Consider the following 20,202-nt stretch of genomic DNA (forward strand, 5'->3'; position numbering starts at 1 on the left):
TTAAAGTTTGCGTACCACCCCAAATATTTTCAAAGTCCATTGAGATATTGCTTTCATATTTTGCATACTTGTTTACCATCATGACCCCAGTCTGTAAAAAGGTGGAGGCAACTCTATCAAGCATTTTGACTGAATTAAGGCCCCTTTTCGACTTAGAATAAATGTTAAAGTTTGCGTACCACCCCAAATATTTTCAAAGTCCATTGAGATATTGCTTTCATATTTTGCATACTTGTTTACCATCATGACCCCAGTCTGTTAAAAGGTGGAGGCAACTCTATCAAACATTTTGACTGAATTATGCCCCCTTTTCGACATAGAATAAATGCTAAAGTTTACGTACAACCCCAAATATTTTCAAAGTCCATTGAGATATTGCTTTCATATTTTGCATACTTGTTTACCATCATGACCCCAGTCTTCATAAAGGAGGAGGCAACTTTATCAAGCATTTTGACTGAATTATGGCCCCTTTTCGACTTAGAATATGCTTATTGTAATGTTAAAGTTTTACTCATTGCTTATATTATACTATCAAGCACTGAGAATAGTCGAGCGCGCTGTCCACTGACAGCTTTTGTATATAAATATAGTCAGAATTCAAGGATGGCGAAAAGTACCAAATATACAGTAACCACTAACAAATGCTTGAATAGTTGCAATTTTAGCTCGACTATTAAAAAAACAGTTAGAGCTATTTTACTCATCCTGGTGTCGCAGTCAGCTTTACACATGGTTTAAGTTCTGCTTACAAGTTCATATCTCCATAACTACTAAAGGTTTACACTTGAAACTTCACACATGTCTCTGGGTCATAATTTTAGGTCACTGGCCAAGGGCCATATCTCTGGCATGTATTTTAGCTGAACATTTCTTAGAAAATTCTGGGTTCAAGTTTTTATCTCCACAACTACTGAAGGTATTCACTTGAAACCTCACACTTGTCCTCGGGGTCATAATTGAAGGTCACTGGCCAAGGGCCATTATTCCGATTTTACCTGAAATATGCCCCTTTTATCCGGATTTTTTTTAACTCGCACACATTACCCCTTGTCACAATACCGTCACATTGATGTATACAGACAGGTGACCTTGACTTTCAATGTGACCTTTTACAAGGTCAAACTTATCCAATTTTGGACATAGTTACTTATAAATCATTCATGTCATGGTGTATTTTTTTTAAACTCACACATATTACTCATTGTCACAATACCTTCATATTGATATATAGACAAATGACCTTGACCTTCAATGTGACCTTTTACAAGGTCAAACATATCATATTTTGGACATAATTGCTTATAAATAATTCATTTCTTTATGGAACTTGCACACATTAGTCCTTGTCACTATACCCAGATATATATATATATATATATATATATATATAGGTATGTGACCTTGACCTTCAAGGTGACCTTTTTCAATGCCAAACATTTTGCAAATTTTCCTTTTTTTATTGCAACAGGGCAGTTGTGTTTTAAAAACACATTTTGTTTGTACTTAAAATACAGAAAAGAGACATTTTATCCTTGTGTCAACTTCAGATAATTGATACTATCAAAGCGGTGGAATAGTTGAGCTCGCTGTCGTACTAACAGCTTTTGTTTTACTAACATTTTTATTACAAAGGTGTACCGGAATAATTCCTCTCAGACTGATATAAGCACAATCAACAACCAGGCTGAGAAGCTTTTCAGCAGATACCTTAAGCAGGAAGGCCAAGCTATAGATGAAGTCACATCTTTCTTCCTTTGCAATACTATGTCATTTGACGACACTCCAGTTTATGTAGATCATCTTATAAACACTACAGAAAGTGGAGAACTTCTAGTTGATACCATATCACAGACTGATGAAATCAAACTTGAGGCCTTCATTCTGTTTACCGAGAATGATCTTGTAATTTTTAGAAATTCAATAGACAGTAATAAGAGAGAAGCAGAATGTCAAACATTACTGAGCTTCCCGCTTGCACAATTTTAACTAACAGATCTGTAATTGACAAAATAAAAAGCAGTAACTTTGCAGAATGTAGTAAGTGGCTTTATAGTTATTCCGAAACAAGTTGTTCTTCAATTTCTCAAAAGTCGTATGATTCATTAACAAAAAGAACCTATGAAAAATTTAAAAATTTAAATAAATCCAGAAATAATAAAGGTGGTGAAGCAAAACTTGAGAGTTTTTTTAACAGTACTTTAATTTTGCTAAAGCAAAAACAAACGCAACCAATAAAAAAACAGTCTGAAAATGTACAGTTGAACTTCAATGGCTCGAACTCGGATCTTTCGAACACCCGGCATCGCTCGAACTCTTCGCCCGGTCCCGAATATATTCCTTCTTTATTCTATATAGTTCTACCTCGGATCGCTCGAACTTCGATAATTCGAACTCTCGAACTCATTTGGTGGTCCCCTCGGCTTAATTACAGTGATAATTACACCTATTCAGTCGAACAGACAATTTTTACCGGGATGGCTTGTGTTTACAAAGTTTTTCACACTTCTGCCTGACATTCGCCAAGCTTCCCCTTTAACCGGCGCGTGCGTAATTTTCACACGCTTATGTAATTAGCGTCGGTATACGACAAACAAATTAAACAAAGTGACTTTCGTTCATTGCAATGCTTTAATGGGCTTTGATTTATGCGAATAAAATTATTTAAAATGATTGAGCAATGTACATACTACGCCTGTCTTTATTTTTTTCTGCATAAAAACGGGAGATCCGACGTCAGCTTTCATATTGCTTAAGCATGGCTGAACAACTTAGTAAACTTAGCTAAGTCGGCTACTGGAAAGCAATAAATTTGATAATATTTGTACTGGACTATGATTCAAAAGGTTTGTTATTCATGTCTTTCTATTTGATGCTGTCTTCACCAAATTCTTATAATTATATTAGTGTTTTATTTGTGTTTTTTCCGTATCATGTCATGTTTGAAAATAAATAATTAAGCATATTTCAGCGTTCGTTTTTTATTTGTCATCGTATCATACTCACATTTAGGTACAATATGACAATATATTACGATGTAAGGTTTGTAACACATCATGCCCTCGAATTCCCAGATTCAGAATGGCCGCCATTTGGATGGCTCGAACAACGGAAAACTCGAACTAATTTCCACGGGGCCCTCGAGTTCGAGCCATCGAAGTTCGACTGTAATTGCTTTACAGGACCAAGTGCATTGCATGAAAGAAGTAGCACTGCAAGTGGTCTCTGAGCTAAAGACTAGTAATGATGAAAAAGAAAAAATGTTTACTGCATTAACAGAAGTAAAAAGACAGACATCAGCTAAGCTGTCTACTATAGGAAACATAAATAGATTAAAAAAGGCAGTGAAGAAATATCAGTTAATGGAAAAGCAACAGTTAAAATCTATAAATACTTTAAATAAGAGAATAAAAGGAAAAAATACAGAATTGAAACGTCTTAGATTGAAATGTACATACATAGAGTCTTGTCTTAATAAAAAAAAGAATCGGCTAGAACAAGCAAAACAGACAATTGTAGAACTTGAAGATCAACTTGAAAGAAAGCAGCATGAATTAAATAATGAAACTATAACGCGTGAAGGTATTGAAAGACAGATGAGGGAACATGAAGCTGAAAATGACTATCTAAGGGATATCATAAATGACAATGTGAATACTTATGATGATGATAAGAAGGTATTCACACCCGAGTTGCAGCAATGTGTGTATGAGCTACTAAATAGTAATGTTTCATTTCAGCAGGTTTCTCCAGTCATAGAAAGTGTCCTGAACATGGTAAAAATAAAAGCAAATAGACTGCCTTCAAAGTCAACTGTCAATAATATGAGTATACAGAGATTATTCCTAAGTCAAAAACATATAGGGGAAAAATTAACACCAAAACCTAATATTTGTGTTTTAAGTGATGAAACAAATAAATTTGGAAGTAAATATGAAGGGATTCATGCCACTGATGAAGATGGTAATTACTGGGTTCTTGGTGTAAGAGAAATTTCAACAAAGGCCGGTAAGGATGTTCTCCAGACTCTGCTCACAATCCTAGGAGACATTGATTCAGTCTCTGAAACAGCTGACAACCAAGCATCCAGGGAAATACTGAAACATATTTCATCTACAATGTCCGACCGAGCCAGCACACAAATTAAATTTAACCAACTTCTAGAAGAATTTAGGAAAGAAGTATTAAAGGAAGATCTTGGGGAACAGTGGGACACTATGACAAATGAAGAGCAACTGTCAATCAGCAGGCTTTGCAATTTCTTCTGTTCATTACATGCACTTGTCCACATGGCAGAAACATGCTCAAAATCCCTTGTAGAATATGAGAAGAATATTGATGCTCCTATTCTAGACATATCGTTCAAGAAGGAAACCGAGTCTGGTACAGTTAGACTTATACGTACAACGTGCAAATCTTTTTCAAAAGGTGGAGATGAAAAGAATGGACAATTCCTTAACTTTGAAACATATGCTAAAGACTTTCTGAAAGAGAATGGTTTTAGAGGTGTGCCACTTGAAAGATTCAGAGGAAATAGATTCAACATATTGTTTCGGAATGCAGCATATGTGTACTTCCTGAAGGATCAGCTACAGGGGTATCTCAGGATAGAAAGCTCTAATAGATTGCTTGCAGCAGTTAAACATGACATCAGTATACCAGAATATTTAGCTGGGTGCAAAGCTCTTGGATTGATTAGTGAACTTATAACAGTTCCTTTGTGGTGTATGATTGAGGATGAAAATGTACATATAATTGAAGCAAGGACACACTATGAAGAGTTAGTCCAGTACTTGGAAAACTTCCCACAACATGTCCAAGAATTTATGGAATGCAGTTACTTTCTATCATTTGTCAACAGGGAGAAAATCTTTACATCAAAGATTGCCATGGCCTTGTTCAATGAGTGGGATCATGATGGGATAGTGGTGACAATACTGATGGTGCTAATGCCTGCCCTTTGTGAACTTTGTAAAAGGCTTTTTAAAGATTTCCTTCCTGGAGGAACTTGGTGTGATGCAACAGAATCTGTACAAGAAAGAACTCTTGGTGTGCCAAAACACAACAAATTCTCAGAGACAATATTTGGTCATATGGATAGATTGCTCAGAGAAAAACCCAACATATCACAATTGGCCTCAGAAGCAAATATGATGTTTATCCACAATAAAACCATAGAGTGGCTGAAGCAGAAAAGTAGTTTAGAGAAGGAAGCAATTGTTATTGCAGCTAGGAGAGATGTACAGAGCTTACGGCTGAAGTATAAGCAAAGGAGAGATCAAGTAGAGATCGAGCGAAAGCGCTTGCTTGCAGAAAAGAGAGAACAAGCTGAACGTTCTGAAGCAAATAGAATACGAAAAAAGGAGAACATAACGGATAAAGTTCAATTGTGGGGCTTGTGGCAAACAGAGGAAGAGGTGGATTCAGGCTTGGATTTGCTAAAAACAAAAGTTGACAAAATCACAGCTCTGAAAGCTCAACTGCATTTTAGGAAAACTGTTCTTGATCAGAAATGTTCAGACAAAACTGCTTTCAAAATGTCGAAAACTGTTGATGGTAAAAACGTGTCCTTGACAGTGGATGAATTAAGTCAAAATGTTAAAAAGCTTGTGCGGAAAGCATATGAGATAGACATTAATGAAAATCCAGAGAACCAAGTGCTTGTTGGAAAGAAAGTTAAACATGCTTTTGAGCAGAAAGATCAGCCTGATGAAAAAGTATGGTATATTGGAAAAGTCATTTCCCAGGTGAATGTTGTCTGTGGGCTACATTTGGATTACACTAAGCCTTATTGTGATTTTAAAGACTCCTTCCATGCCTAAAAATGTTATTAATTAACTCTTACTCTTAGCCAGGTACCTGGAAGATTTTCTGCCTCTGTGACTAGTACAGATCAAGATCAAGATATATGTGCAGTCTGATCATGATCTGCACTGTTTGCTATTCAATCAGTAAAATCTCCATGAAATACCCTAGAAACTGTAAATGGTACTGTCCTGATTGAAAGATGGAACTGTTCATTTTAGAAATTCAACAGGGTAACGAACGAATCACTAAAAGCTTAAAAATTGTTTCTTTATTTAATACATTGCTAACATTGAATCATACAGAATAAGTTGCTTGGTAGGAGGCTTTAAATGAGCATCTGATCTCACTTGTCTGTATTGCTAAATTTAATGGTCATACCTGTGTTATAATAAAATGGGGATAATTTGGATTGAATTTTAATATTTTATGAATAAACTTTAGTTAATATACATGTATTTGCCTTCCATTACAATGATATTTTTATATGAACTAATTTAAGGATAAATAAGCAAGTTATACTATGTACTTTAAGTAATAATTAATTACCAGTTTGTTAAAAAAAAATCCTTCTACAAGTTTTGTTTTGAAAATTCATTTACATGGGTTTAACTTTTAACTATTTGTTATTTGAGCTGCCCATGAGAACATACTGCATTTACGACCGGTACAGATCCAGATCGGCCTGTGCACATGTACAGTTAGGGCAGCATGTATTTTGTTTGGTAATGTTTTTCTGGGTTGAAAAAAAAAGAGTATGTATCCAGATCAGACTTAGCAGATGCATAGGCTGATCTGCATCCAGGTGGTTGCAAATGCAGTATGTTGGTTTTCTCATAGGGCGGCTCATTTATTGAGCATATCTTCATCATCTTGTGATGCTAAATATATTAGTAATATTGTAATAATTTCAGGTTCCAGGCTTTCCCACTTGGTTTAACATTAAATATAGCGGGGATCGAGCGGTCTATACGTATGAGCTACTGGTGGATCAGAAAATTGGATGTTTGAAACTGCTTGTTTAAGGTAAGGTATTTAAGTTTTGATAGTTCATTCATTTATGCTAATTTATTTAACTCCATTGTGAAGAAAGCTTGCAGCTTATGGAGTCACTTTCAAGTCTGGAAAAAACCAGTACTGGTGTCTTGATGAGACGCAGTCGGCGCCTGTTGGTGTTCGAACCTGCACCTGTTGGGTGAGCAGCCGACACCTTGTCCTCAACATCACCACTAACAGTTTATTGATTACAATATGATATTGCAACATACATGTAGATTAACATAGCAGATTTATAGAACAACAGTTAGACTTGACATTTAGCACAGTAGCTGATGTAAAAAGAAAAGAAAGAGTCTTAAGTATTGAATGATTTGAAGACAATCTGCCAAAGTGGTAAACTGGAGAAGTTATATCTCGGATAATTGAGTTTGATTTGTTTGATTACTCATATTTTTCTTTATATATCCCTGTTTTAACAGTAATATTTTCTCACACACAGTTATACATCACAAACAGTGATACATTTACCTCTTTCATTATTAGGGCTGTGTATATTGCCAGATACAGACAAGATGCACTCTGACGAGAGGACTACTAATGGATGGGTTGCAGAGATGCAGATATCAAAGTGTATAGACTTAACTGGTCATAAAATAGATATAGTTAAATTCATGTTGTTGCTTTTTCGGTGAGATGTTGTTGGATCAAATCTGTAGATGACTGTTCACTTAAAGTACAAAAACTATGTTTGGACATTTGGGGGAAAAAACAACACAAAAACAGTATGGATGATAAAGCACAAAGATATGTATTAAGATTCGTGCCTTCCTTGTGTTTGATGTGGCTTTATTGTTTGAATTATTATATCTTATTTTCATATGGAATGACTATTTTTCCATAATATGTCTATGTGTTGTCAATATTATGAATATATGATGCATTATGAAATAAATAGTTGGCACTGAAATGTTAAAACTAAGTTTTCTCAGAATAAAGTCTTACATTTAAGCCTTCAGATAGTGGACTTTCTATCTCACCTGTGAGCACAAAGTGCTCATGGTGAGGTATTGTGATCATGCTGTGTCCGTCGTCCGTCCGTTCTTCAAGTTGTCCATTGTCAACAATTGTGTTTAAACGACATCTCCTCAAAAACCACTGAATGGATTTTGATGAAACTTGGCCTGGATGTTCTTTGAGTGGTCCTCCTTCAAAATTGTTCAAATGGTTCCGCTTGGTTGCACATAGGAGCTGCCAGAGCTAGAAAATAGAAAAATTTCAAACAACACCTCCTCCTAAACTAAGGGTCCGATTTTGAAATAATTTTACACAAATGGTCCTTTTGTCAATCTCTGCTAAGATTGTTCAAATTACACTGATTTGTCAAAAAACTTGGCTGGCCCAATTTTAAAATAATTTCACATAAATGGTCCTTGTGTGACTCTCTACCAGAATTTTTTCAAATTATTTTGATTCGTCAAAAAATATGGCCGCCAGAGCACCGGCCACCTTTATAATGTATATAGTGAAAACTTCAGAAATCTTGTTGTGTGAAACTACTGGCCCAGTTTTGCAATAATTTTACACAAATGGTCCTCATGTGACCCTCTACCAAGATTGTTCAAATTATTCTGATTCTTCATAAAACATGGCTGCCAGGGGGTGTGGTCACTTCCCCTATATGTATCCAGTGGAAATTTAAAAAATCTTCTTGGTTAAACTGCTGGCCCGATTTTAAAATAATTTTGTACAAATGGTCCTTGTGTGAACCTCTACCAATATATTCAAATTATTCCAATTCGTTAAAAAAAATGGCCGCCAGAGGGCTTGGTCACTTTTCATCAACAATTTTTTTAAATAATAAGGTTTTGTTTTGCTTGCTTACTTACACATTTACTGCCTGTAGATTCAGTTTCATATAACTTGTTGTAAGCATTAGATACAAAAAGTTGACGATATGAACATGCAGTATGATTTGATGGCCAAAGATCCATACATTCCCTGCTTTTGGATGGAACATTCCCTGCTTTCAGATAGACTAGATTCAGCTTAATGTTTACAAACATTAGGAGTAAAATGTGAAAACAGATTTGTTAGGGAGGTGTATTTTTGTATTAAACATCATTGCGGCCACGCTTTGTCTGTTGTCATGTCACGTCAAATAGATTGACACTCTACCTGACACTTAGGTAGTATGTCAATCGGTATTGAAAAAAATGATATATATTAGTCAATCAGTTGCTGATCAGTGAATCAATCAATCAGTCAGTCAGTAAATCTGTTTAATATAAGAATTATGTACAGGTTTAACAATAATCAGTTATAACCATACAGTTATCTGACAAATCTAATTGTACACACACATTTTGTGAACTAAAGCATACGTAATGATACGAAGAAAATGCAGTTTTTTTGTTTGTCTGCTGCTGATAAAAAATTAATACAAATAATATGTAGTTCTGCTCTAATATGAAAGGATTCATTTGTTTTACTATTAGGCTTTTTATATTAATAAATCTACGTCATATTAGCTGCTTTCGTCAGCAAAATTTAACGAAACATTTTTGGCAAATTTTGGACAGATAACTGGATTACATTCATAACTTCCAAGAGGCATAACTCTTCATAGGGGGGTTCAATTAAAAATAAATATACACCATTGTCTTTGTCTCATTGATACCTTTCCAATGATATATAACACTTCTATTTTTACTTAACAAAAGAAAATGCTACTTTATACACGTATGGGTGTAAAAATGGCAGAATCGAAAAACAAAAGAGTGAAATTTAAAAAAAAATAAAAATTTTTATTTAAATTTGACAAAAAAGCATCTCATTTCTAAAATGTTCACTTAATACCCTTTTCAAAAATGTATAGGTTGACTATTTTTTAATATCAAAAAAAAAAAGCTTTGATCTCGCTACTTTGGAAAACTGTCTGCATCTTTCACGATAAACATCTTCCAATGTATGATACAGATCTAGCGTGTCAAATCCTAAACGCTAAACGCTTTAATTTGAATACTCATATATTAAAAGGCGTTCCTTATGTACTACGCTCAGTGCTTAGAGACACGCCCCTCGACTGACGCGCTACATTTTATCACCACCCATTTAACACGGGTGAGTCCTTCGAAAACTTTTTCATCTTGAAAACTTCAAAAGCGTTCCGAATGCAGAGTTTACCGCAGTCACGTGATTGTCTCACTGCTATATTTCCCACACGAATGCACAATATACGACGTTACCATCTCAGGGATTTTCATCTCCGGCTCTTCGCGTCGGTGATAAATCCCCTATAACTTATTGTTATACGTGAAGAAATGAAGAAATAAATAGGGACGGACAGATTTTCCGTCAAAATCTATCCGGATGGCCGGGTATGGCTGGATTATACACACATTCCACTTGTCTCCAATGATTATACTTACCCGTACCGGAAGTGGGTAAGTCAATAAATGCAAAGAAATGAACAATGAAATGAAATGAAATGAAATGAAAAAAAAGGTATAATTTTATTTCTGTGATTACTAGTTTGGTCACGTGGTACTTCATGATTTTCGTCGAAAATTTGCAAATAATTGCCAGTCTATTGAAAATACAGAATTATGAAAAATATACAATAAACATTTCAAAAGAATCTTGGACGTTTCGACCCCAAGACATTTCGACCCCAAGACATTTCAAACCCAAAATTTAATTTTCTTGGACAATTCGACCCCAAAGACATTTCGACCCCAAGACATTTCGACCCCTCAGAAATAGTTGTATGTTTTCATTTTATTTTTCTTCCGTCTTTTTGCTTTTACAAAAAATGAATATATAGATCTATATAAATATTCTATTTTTAAATAAATCTTACACAAAATACATGTCAGTGAATAAACCGCGCTGACCGGAAAGGACCGGCCGTATCTTTATTATTGGAACTAACTGAATTATTTCTTCATGTTTAATTTGATAATTTAAGAAGAAAATATATTATGAAAAATCAGTTTTTAAAAGAATTATATCATGTTTATATATGAATATAAAAACGTTTACTGCATTTATTTTACTGCATTTATTGCCAAAGCACAATTAATGTCCTTTGAATATATGCGGCGTAACAAACACGTGCCTCTGATTAGTCCTGATAGAGTTTGATTGGATTATCACACCTACTGATTACATCAATTAATCAGTATATTTGTAAGCACACACAAGTGACATGTGACAAATAATGTTTAACAAGGTAAGTGCAGTTGAATATGGTAAGCTTTTATTTAATTTAAAAGACGTAACGCGCAAAAGTATTTTACTTTCCTTTTGAAAAATAATAATTTATGATATATATGTTTGAATTCTGTCATAAATCACTTCAAAAATACAATTTGTTGAAGAAATACGGGTGTATAGTGTATTCCTTCTTAAACTTATTATTTATGTTATACACGAATGATTTCTGCAATAAACCCTACAAAAAGTACCATTTATTAATAAAATAAGGGTGTATTTTGGTAATGGAAATTTCCCGCGCGGTCGCCGAATTTCAGTCTCGTATAAAGTCATTTTGCGTGAACTTATTTTATTTTCCTTTCGTAATTTATTCATTTATGATATATACGAAATTCGTATTTTATTCATTTATGACATATATAAGTAAATTATTTAAAAAAAACTTCAAAAATACCTTTAACTTACAAAAAAAAAAAACAAAAAAAAAAAAAAAACAGGTGTATTCCGGTTATGGAAAATGTATTCCGGTGTATCCCGGTTTTTAGGTGGATTCCGGTTTGTTAAAATCATACTTTTAAAATCATACTTTAAATCACGTGTATTTGCTAAAATATTTAATATAGAAAAAAGTAATACGGCTGCTACATTTTCCTTACAGATATGAAATATGATAATAATTTTTTCCCCGTTTTTAACAGAACAGTACTCACATATTCTTATATTTTGCAGTAACGGGGATTTCGTGTTTGATATTTTACAACTGGAAGGAATGTCGTTCATAGAAAAGAAAAGAGCAGTTTGTAAATAACAAAAATCATATTCTGTATTCTGTAAAGCAAATACTGTGCAAAAAATGTGTGCGTCAAAATCGCTTACGAAAATAACATTAAATGCGAAAATATGCAATATGTTGTTTAATTTCCTATTGTTTTCTTTACATTTTCGCCCAATTTAAAGATACTGTTGACACATATTTCTAAATATCCGATGTCACCACAATCGCTTAATTGATTGTTAATTGCAATGCGCACTGCAGATAAATATACACGTGCTGACTATATCAACAAACAATTAATCAAGGTGTGATAATCCAATCAAAAGATCACGTTTTTCTGATTATGATTTTAAATATCAATATAATGAAGATGGTGACATCTTAAACTTCTTTGAGTTAGATTATAATTATTTATATTTGGTTGAATCCCATAAAAATGAAATGCAATTATATCTTTCACCAAAAAAAAAAAAAAAATCTTTCACCCCCACAAAAAAAAAATATATATATATATATATATATATATATATATATATATATATATATATATATATATATATATATATATAAAGAGGTATTAAAGGTTTGACTTTATTAAAGTTATTTTCATAATTAAAATCAGCGAAATCGGCCCATGATTTAAAAAACTTTTTTTTTTTTTAAATAATTTACATTTTGAAATTGCTCAATTCAGTTTAAATTAAAGCTTAATTATAATAATGACGGCATTCTTAGATGATTTTCAGGCATATCACTGAATGGGGTCGAAATGTCCAAGGAGTTGGGGTTGAAATGTCTTGGGGTCGAATTGTCTCTAGGGGTTGAAATGTCTTGGGGTCGAAATGTCTTGCTAGCTTTCAAAACATACAGTTCTTTAGGGTATACTCACAGGTGCCAGACACATAACCAAATATTTTACTTAATAGACCTATATATGTATATAAAAGTCTATTATATACATATATAGGTCTATTAAGTAAAATATTTGGTTATGTGTCTGGCACCTGTGGGTATACTGGTACTGATGATAACGTCGACCACCTTGGAAATATTTTATTGCAAGCGTTTATTTATAAAATTGAACATGTCATCATATGTAATAAAAATGTGTGCAAATTTCTAGTTTTATAACACTTAATGAAGTTTATAGTAGGGGGACGGACATTACAGATTTTTAGTCACAAACTAACTTTTGATGAGATATTCGGCCATATTTATTTATAGACTTGATGTACAGAAATGATACTTCGACTATTTCAACTTACATATTTTTCAAACTTTTCAAGGCTATCTCACATGTTCTAGCACCAAAAGATACTACTTTTTTCTACACTTTGTTTAAGTATAGCTTTTTCAGATTTCTAGGGCGTTACATCCATATAACTTTGGTTCAAACCATGATTCTCAGAACAAGAATTACAGAAGTATATGATGTTATATATCAAATGAAAGCCAAGATATTTTTCTTTCACAAAATTTAATAGTGAGGATGTAAAAAAGAATGGAATTTCTGTGAGACAGCTTACAAAAATGATAAAATTTTAGATGCTAACCCGTTACATGCAAAAATGGCTAATTTTTGCCTACTTAAACTTGTCGCACTACTTGATTTCTAAATTTTCATGATAAATGTCCATACCTTACTTATAAACTTTATTTTATAGTTCTACCATGTATTGTTTGAAAGATGGAGCTATGTACATGATTTTTTGCTGAATTGGGCACTTTACTGTGCACCAGGCCACAAGGGAGACTTTTCGAAAATGATTTTTTTGTCAAAAAATGATTACAAATAAGGGGGTTATGCCTTTAAAGCATCAGTAAGTTGATTTCTAACATCACTGGCCATGTTTAAAGCATAAAAAGTGCAGTTTTGCATCTTTGTGTTAAAAAGTTGAAAAAAATATTCTCCAAGGCCATAAAAACATTTAGGGTCGGGCCAAAAATTTAGGGTAGGTCGGGATACCGGAAACAAACAATTTTTTTTTACGCCTAAATGACAAAGTGGTCGAATTTATCATCAGTCAACGTTCATACAATCCCCATTTTACAAACCCCTTTCAGGGCCTCACTTCCTGTGAGTTTGCTTACTAAATATAAAATTTGAATTATGTAAAGTTTTCAGCAAATGTTAAGCTTTATTTTGATACCAACCATTGATTTCAATTTGCAGAAATAAAAAGGTTACATGTAAAAAACCTCATTTTCTGCTCCGGTTTATCATCAGTACTAGTAGAGGATAGCTTGATAAATTTTATATTTAGACTTGAATTATTGTATTAATTTTTATATCATTCTTTTACTGGCATGCAAACAGACACACTGACATACATAATACATTATTATTCTTATTTATTGTGAACAAGAGTGCCAGAATGTCACAATATACGCCCATCACAGCAAATTTCTTTACACTAGCACCTGTATTTGCAAATGGAATTTAATTTTGTTTGTAGTTGTTTACAATGTTTTTTTTAGAAATTATTGTAATTCTTTTATTTTTCTAAGTCCACAAAAAAAAAAATTACCAGGTAGAGATACACCCAAAAGTTGAAAGTATCATCAATGTTGTACCACAGAAAAGTGGTCTTGGTTTTTCCCTACGGTCAATTATAAAAAAGTTACAATGTAAGTTATTTATAGTAACAACTAAGGGAAGTTAATCTTTACAAAAATCCTTACCAGGTAGAGATAACTCAAAATACACCTCAAAATTGGATGTAACATGCATGTTGTACTACAGAAAAGTGGTCTCCATTTTTCCCTACGACTAGTAATGAAAAAGTTACAATATAAGCTATTTATAGTAACAACAAAGGGAAGTAATTCAAAAGAAGGGACCAGTGATGATACTCTGTCTCATGATGGTGTACAATTGTGCCAGGTTACATCAAAATCCCTCCATGCATGAAGAAGAAATGCTCCGGACAGTCATTCTTGTATTTGACCTTTGGCCTCTAAGTGTGACCTTGACCTTAGACCTAGGGACCTGGTTCTTGCGCACGACACTCCGTCTCATGCTTGTGAACATTAAATTTTGTGCCAAGCTACATCAAAGTCCTTTCATGCAGGAAGAAGATATGCCCCGGACAAAGTTTTCATTCTTGTATCCTTTGACCTCTAAGTGTGACCTTGACCTTAGACCTAGTTCTTGCGCATGACACTCCGTCTCATGATGGTGAACAATAAACAAGAGCACCGCCTTGCGGGTGCTGACGCTCATCTGATTTTTTTTATATAATAGAAATATTGTCCTACCCATGATTTTCTAAGTCTAAAAAGGGCCATCATTCTTGCAAAAAGCGGGATAGAGTTATGTTTCTTGATGTACAGTGTCCACTTATGATGGTGAAAAACTGTTGCAAGTTTTAAAGCAATAGCTTTGATAGTTTATGAGAAAAGTTGCCTTAAACATAAACCTCAACCAAGAAAATGATTTTCTAAGTCCAAAAGGGGCAATAATTATTGCAAAAAGCAGGATGGAGTTATGTTGCTTGCTGTACAGGGTCAACTTATGATGGTGAACAAGTGTTGCAAGTTTCAAAGCAATAGCTTTGATAGTTTAAGAGAAAAAGTTGACCTAAACATAAAAATTAACCAAGAAATCTGATATTTTCTAAGTTCAAAAGGGGCCATAAATCTTGCAAAAAGCAGGATGGAGTTATGTTTCTTGCTGTACTGGGTCAGCTTATGATGGTGAACAAGAGTTGCAAGTTTTAAAGCAATAGCTTTGATAGTTTAGGATAAAAGCTGACCTAAACATAAAACTTAACCAAGAAAACTGATTTTCTAAGTCCAAAAGGGGCAATAATTCTTGCAAAAAGCAGGATGGAGTTATGTTTCTTGATGTACAGGGTCTGTTTATGATGGTGAACAAGTATTCCAAGTTTCAAAGCAATAGCTTTGATAGTTTAGGAGAAAAGTTGACCTAAATATAAAACTTAACCAAGAAATCTGATATTTTCTAAGTACAAAAGGGGCCATAAATCTTGCAAAAAGCAGGATGGAGTTATGTTTCTTGCTATACAGGGTCAGCTTATGATGGTGAACAAGTATTCCAAGTTTCAAAGCAATAGCTTTGATAGTTTAGGAGAAAAGCTGACCTAAACATAAAACTTAACCAGGCAACGCCGACGCAGACGCCGACGCCGACAACCGCTCAAGTGATGACAATAACTCATCATTTTTTTTAAAAAAATCAAATGAGCTAAAAATGTGCCAAGCTACATCAAAGTCCTTTCATGCATGAAGAAGATATGCTCCAGACAAAGTTTTCATTCTTGTATCCTTTGACCTCTAAGTGTGACCTTGACCTTAGACCTAGGGACCTGGTTCTTGTGCATGACACCCCCTCTCATGATGGTGAACAATTATGCCAAGCTACATCAAAATCCTTCCATGCATGAAGAAGATATGCTCTGGACAAAGTCACAGAGCTCCAGATAAGCTTTTGGTGCAAATGGGTATTTACCCATATTTACCCATCACTTTTTGTCTGAATTAGGTATTTGAAATTTGAATTTGGTAAAAATAATATCATTACCCAGCCTTTTCAGAAGTAATTGGGTATTTGCTAAAATAGTTGGGTATTTTACCAAACTCGCACTAACAATTGAGTATTTTTTGCTTACAGTATACATGGTATATATCATTGAACAGGATTGACTAAGCAGCTAAGTACTTTAATGGCACCCTTCAATGTTTAATACAAAAACGTATTTAAAATTGTAATTCCATACTGTTGTTTTCTTTTTCACTTTTAATGAAGTCGGAGATCAGTTCATCCACAATATCCCGAACGATATGGTCACCACAATGTGCATTCTCCCAAAAGATATCATCCAGTATTGGTGACACTACATCGTCACAAACAGATAACTGTCATTGTTGAACAGCAAAATATCCCACTAATTAGTTTGTACTGCAACAATGTTTATTCTTCGTCTCTTTTACATTTTATCGGCATAAAATTGTTTACAAAGTATCCAAATAACACCGATCAGCAGACTGAATGGTCCTGTGATTTTTCCGATACATTGCAACCTGTTCTGCGGTAAGGTATAACCAGTCAGTCAAATCTAGCGTTAAAGTCTCGTACCCGTTCTAGTAATAAGGAAAATGCGATACGCAAGCTTTTTTTTATGAATTGGGTATTAGGAATTTTACTTGCGTTTCATTACGCACACTGTATGAATTCAATTGGGTTTTCTGCAATTTAAATTGCGTAAATACACAAATACGCAGCTTATCTGGAGCTCTTAAGTCATTCTTAAATTTTTCATTCTTGTATCCTTTGACCTCTAAGTGTGACCTTGACCTTAGACCTAGGGACCTGGTTCTTGTGCATGACACTCCGTCTCATGATGATGAACAATTGTGCCAACTTTCATCAAAATCCCTCCATGCATGAAGAAGATATGCTCCGGACAAAGTCATTCTAGAATTTGACCTTTGACCTCTAAGTGTAATCTTGACCTTAGACCTAGGGACCTGGTTCTTGCGCGTGACACTCCGTCTCATGATGGTGAACAACTGTGCCAAGTTTCATCAAAATCCCTCCATGCAGGTAGGAGATATGCTCCGGACAAAGTCTGTGGACGCCACTCCCCAGGGGCGTTCCCATAATACGTCCAGTTTTTCAAACGGGCGTATAAAAAATATTTGGAAGTTTGTTCAGATGTGGATTTTAAACTAGAAATGGAAAAAATGACCAAAGCTGTCCTGTACACCCTAAATCGACGCATATGTAAACAATGGCATGGAGAGTAAAAACACTTGAATTTCTACTAAAAGCTGAATGTTTTGAAAAATATAGCTGTTTTCTGTCCGAAATACAGAAAAAAACTACTAAGTTTCATTTCTATGAATTGGAAAACTGGAAAAATTAGTTAGCTATCCGCTATACCCTAAAGCACTGTAGGCCTAGTCATGACTGTTTATTGCCATCTACAAAATGTTGTAATGAAAATAAGAAAAACTCCAATATAATATGAGGTCATTTCCAAACGTAATCAGTCAAGTAGTTCTGAATTTATAATTTGGCCAAATGTGATTTCTTGGCAGTTTCAACAAAGTATTTCACCTGGTGACTCCTTTTTCTTATGTGAAAACGATATGCCATATGTGATTTCATCATGTCCATAGTCTATTACTATCATTTCAGATACAAAAGACTGCTAGAATACCAACCATTTATTTTTAGTACAAGAGGGTCATGATGACCCTGGATCGCTCACCTGAGTAATATGAGCTACATGTTTCAAATGTCAAACTGATGATAAAATATTAAGAAAGTCAGTAAGTCACATTCATGGTCAATGAAATTCAGTTTTACGATTTGTGTACAAAACTGTGTATGTCATCAAAATTTCAAGGCTGTATCTTAAAAAACAAGAAAGTAGGTCAGTAGGTCAAGGTCACAGTCAAATGACATCATATTACTTGGGGTCATCAGGTAATTATAATTAAACAGTCTTGGAAACAGGATCAGATGATTTTTAAGTATTTTTTCCTATATAACTCACATAATAACTAAGTGACCCCAGGGCGGGGCCTCTTTAACCCCAGGGGCATAATTTGAACAATTTTGGTAGAGAACTACTAAACAATGCATCATACCAAATATCAAAAGCCTAGGTCGCATAGTTTCAGACAAGAAAATTTTTAAAGCTTTTTCCTGTATAAGTCTATGTAAAACTTTGGACCCCCAGGGCAGGCCTCTTTTCACCCCACGGGTACAATTTGAACAATTGTGGTTGACGACCTAAGACAATGCTACATTACAAATATCAAAGGTCTAAGTGTTGTGGTTTCAGACAAGAAGATTTTTAAACTTTTTTTCCTATATGTCCTATATGTCTATATAAAACTTGGGACCCCCGGGGCGGGGCCATATTTGACCCTAGGGGAATAATTTGAATAATCTTGGTAGAGGACCACTAGATGATGCTACATACCAATTATCAAAGCCCTAGGCCATATGGTTCTGTACAAAAAGATTTTCAAAGTTTTCCCTATATAAGTCTATTCTGATTCTGAACCTCACTTGCGATTTTACGCGATCTATCTGTACCATGTCTTGGGAGTATTTCCAAAGATGCTTTACATTTCTTGGGGGAAGAAATTTATTATTTAAAGCATTTTTTGTTTATTTTCAGGCAAAATGGAAGAATTCAGCTGCATTAAATGCAAGTTCCGGACAACAAACTTTGGCGAAATCATTTTTCACAATTTGGAAACCCATGAAGTAAACAATCTAAAGATCAAAATTTCAAAATTCGACTTAAAAAGAAAGGAAATTATTACATACTCAAAAGACTTCAAAGGTATTGCAAAACAATTTAAAACACTCTAAAAGGACTTTAATTCCAAATGATGACACAAAAACAGTGAGAGTTTCAAAGCTAGAAGACGTTTCTCCCATTAAAAAGCTCCAAAACCAAAAACACCAGAGAAAGATGTTCACAAATTGCTGGAAGAATCTGAGGATATTGAGAGTTCAAGTGAAGATGAAGATACTATGCAGCCTGCTTTCCAGAATATGACTTTGCTAGAATCCACATCTTCAACGCAAACAAACCCTTGCTTTGTCCTGAGCACATGCGAAGAATCTGATATGTTCACCATTGAAAATATTATTCAACAGATCCCTGATGTTTTAGACTACCTTAAATCAGAAAATCAAATGGAAATGGTACATAAAATTTACAACATTACTCGCGGTACGGAAGATTCCTTCATCGACCAGAAGATTCTGTCATTACTTTCGCTGTGCCATCACTGACTTGTCTAGAAAAATATCTCATTTGGCTGAAAAAATGAAACAAAGTCGTCCAAACAAAGCCTGCAGTAGTCTTTAATATATGAACCTGAAAGCAATCCTCGGATAAATATTTTATAACTGCAAAAAGCGGGGTGATTCAGTAAATATGCCTGACAAAGTTATGTTTCTTAATGGTATGTCACTGCCCTTCGATTGTTTCAACGATTTACCTTCAATAGTACTGAAGACATGAAGTGGCACGCAAAACTTTAACCAGTATTTCTATGTACAAAGGTGATCAGTCAATCAAATGCTGGAGTTATGGTCCTTGATGGCAAGATACTGTTGACCCCAAAGACATGTGCATAGTTTCTACCAAAAACCTTCAGTTTTCTTGGAGAGATAAAGTTCCATGCAAAAAGTAAGCAAAGCATTACGCCGGCGTCAACACCAACGACGATGCATGAACACGTGAGTTGAATAGCTTAGACTATTCATTGAACCGTCGAATCAAAGAACAAAAGAACAATTGTTGCAAACGCAGAGGAGACATGTTACTAGTAGTTATTATATCGTATCAAGATATAATTCCTCTTTCCATAATTAATTATCAGCTTCATGTAAATATTTTTGTTTCCAGGTAGGT

The 20,202-nt window shown here is 34.3% G+C and overlaps 1 protein-coding gene and 1 long non-coding RNA gene across 2 annotated transcripts; both read left to right on the forward strand.

Moving 5' to 3' along the window:
- Positions 1 to 3,232: 3,232 nt before the first annotated feature.
- Positions 3,233 to 6,329, forward strand: LOC128554835 (uncharacterized). The gene has a single exon (XM_053536145.1). The coding sequence runs from the start codon at positions 3,261 to 3,263 to the stop codon at positions 5,820 to 5,822; it is 2,562 nt and encodes an 853-aa protein (XP_053392120.1). The 5' UTR covers positions 3,233 to 3,260; the 3' UTR covers positions 5,823 to 6,329.
- A 227-nt stretch (positions 6,330 to 6,556) lies between these two features.
- Positions 6,557 to 7,814, forward strand: LOC128554833 (uncharacterized). Its single transcript, XR_008369712.1, has 2 exons — positions 6,557 to 6,831; positions 7,348 to 7,814. It is a non-coding gene; the product is annotated as an uncharacterized LOC128554833 (long non-coding RNA).
- The last annotated feature ends 12,388 nt before the right edge of the window (positions 7,815 to 20,202 follow it).

The sequence above is a fragment of the Mercenaria mercenaria genome, unplaced genomic scaffold (genome assembly GCF_021730395.1).
Source record: "Mercenaria mercenaria strain notata unplaced genomic scaffold, MADL_Memer_1 contig_794, whole genome shotgun sequence".
NCBI lineage: Eukaryota > Metazoa > Mollusca > Bivalvia > Venerida > Veneridae > Mercenaria > Mercenaria mercenaria.

What these genes read in the sequence shown, in the direction of transcription:
- LOC128554835 (XM_053536145.1), top strand. Translation starts at nt 3,261, where the DNA reads ATGTTTACTGCATTAACAGAAGTAAAAAGACAGACATCAGCTAAGCTG.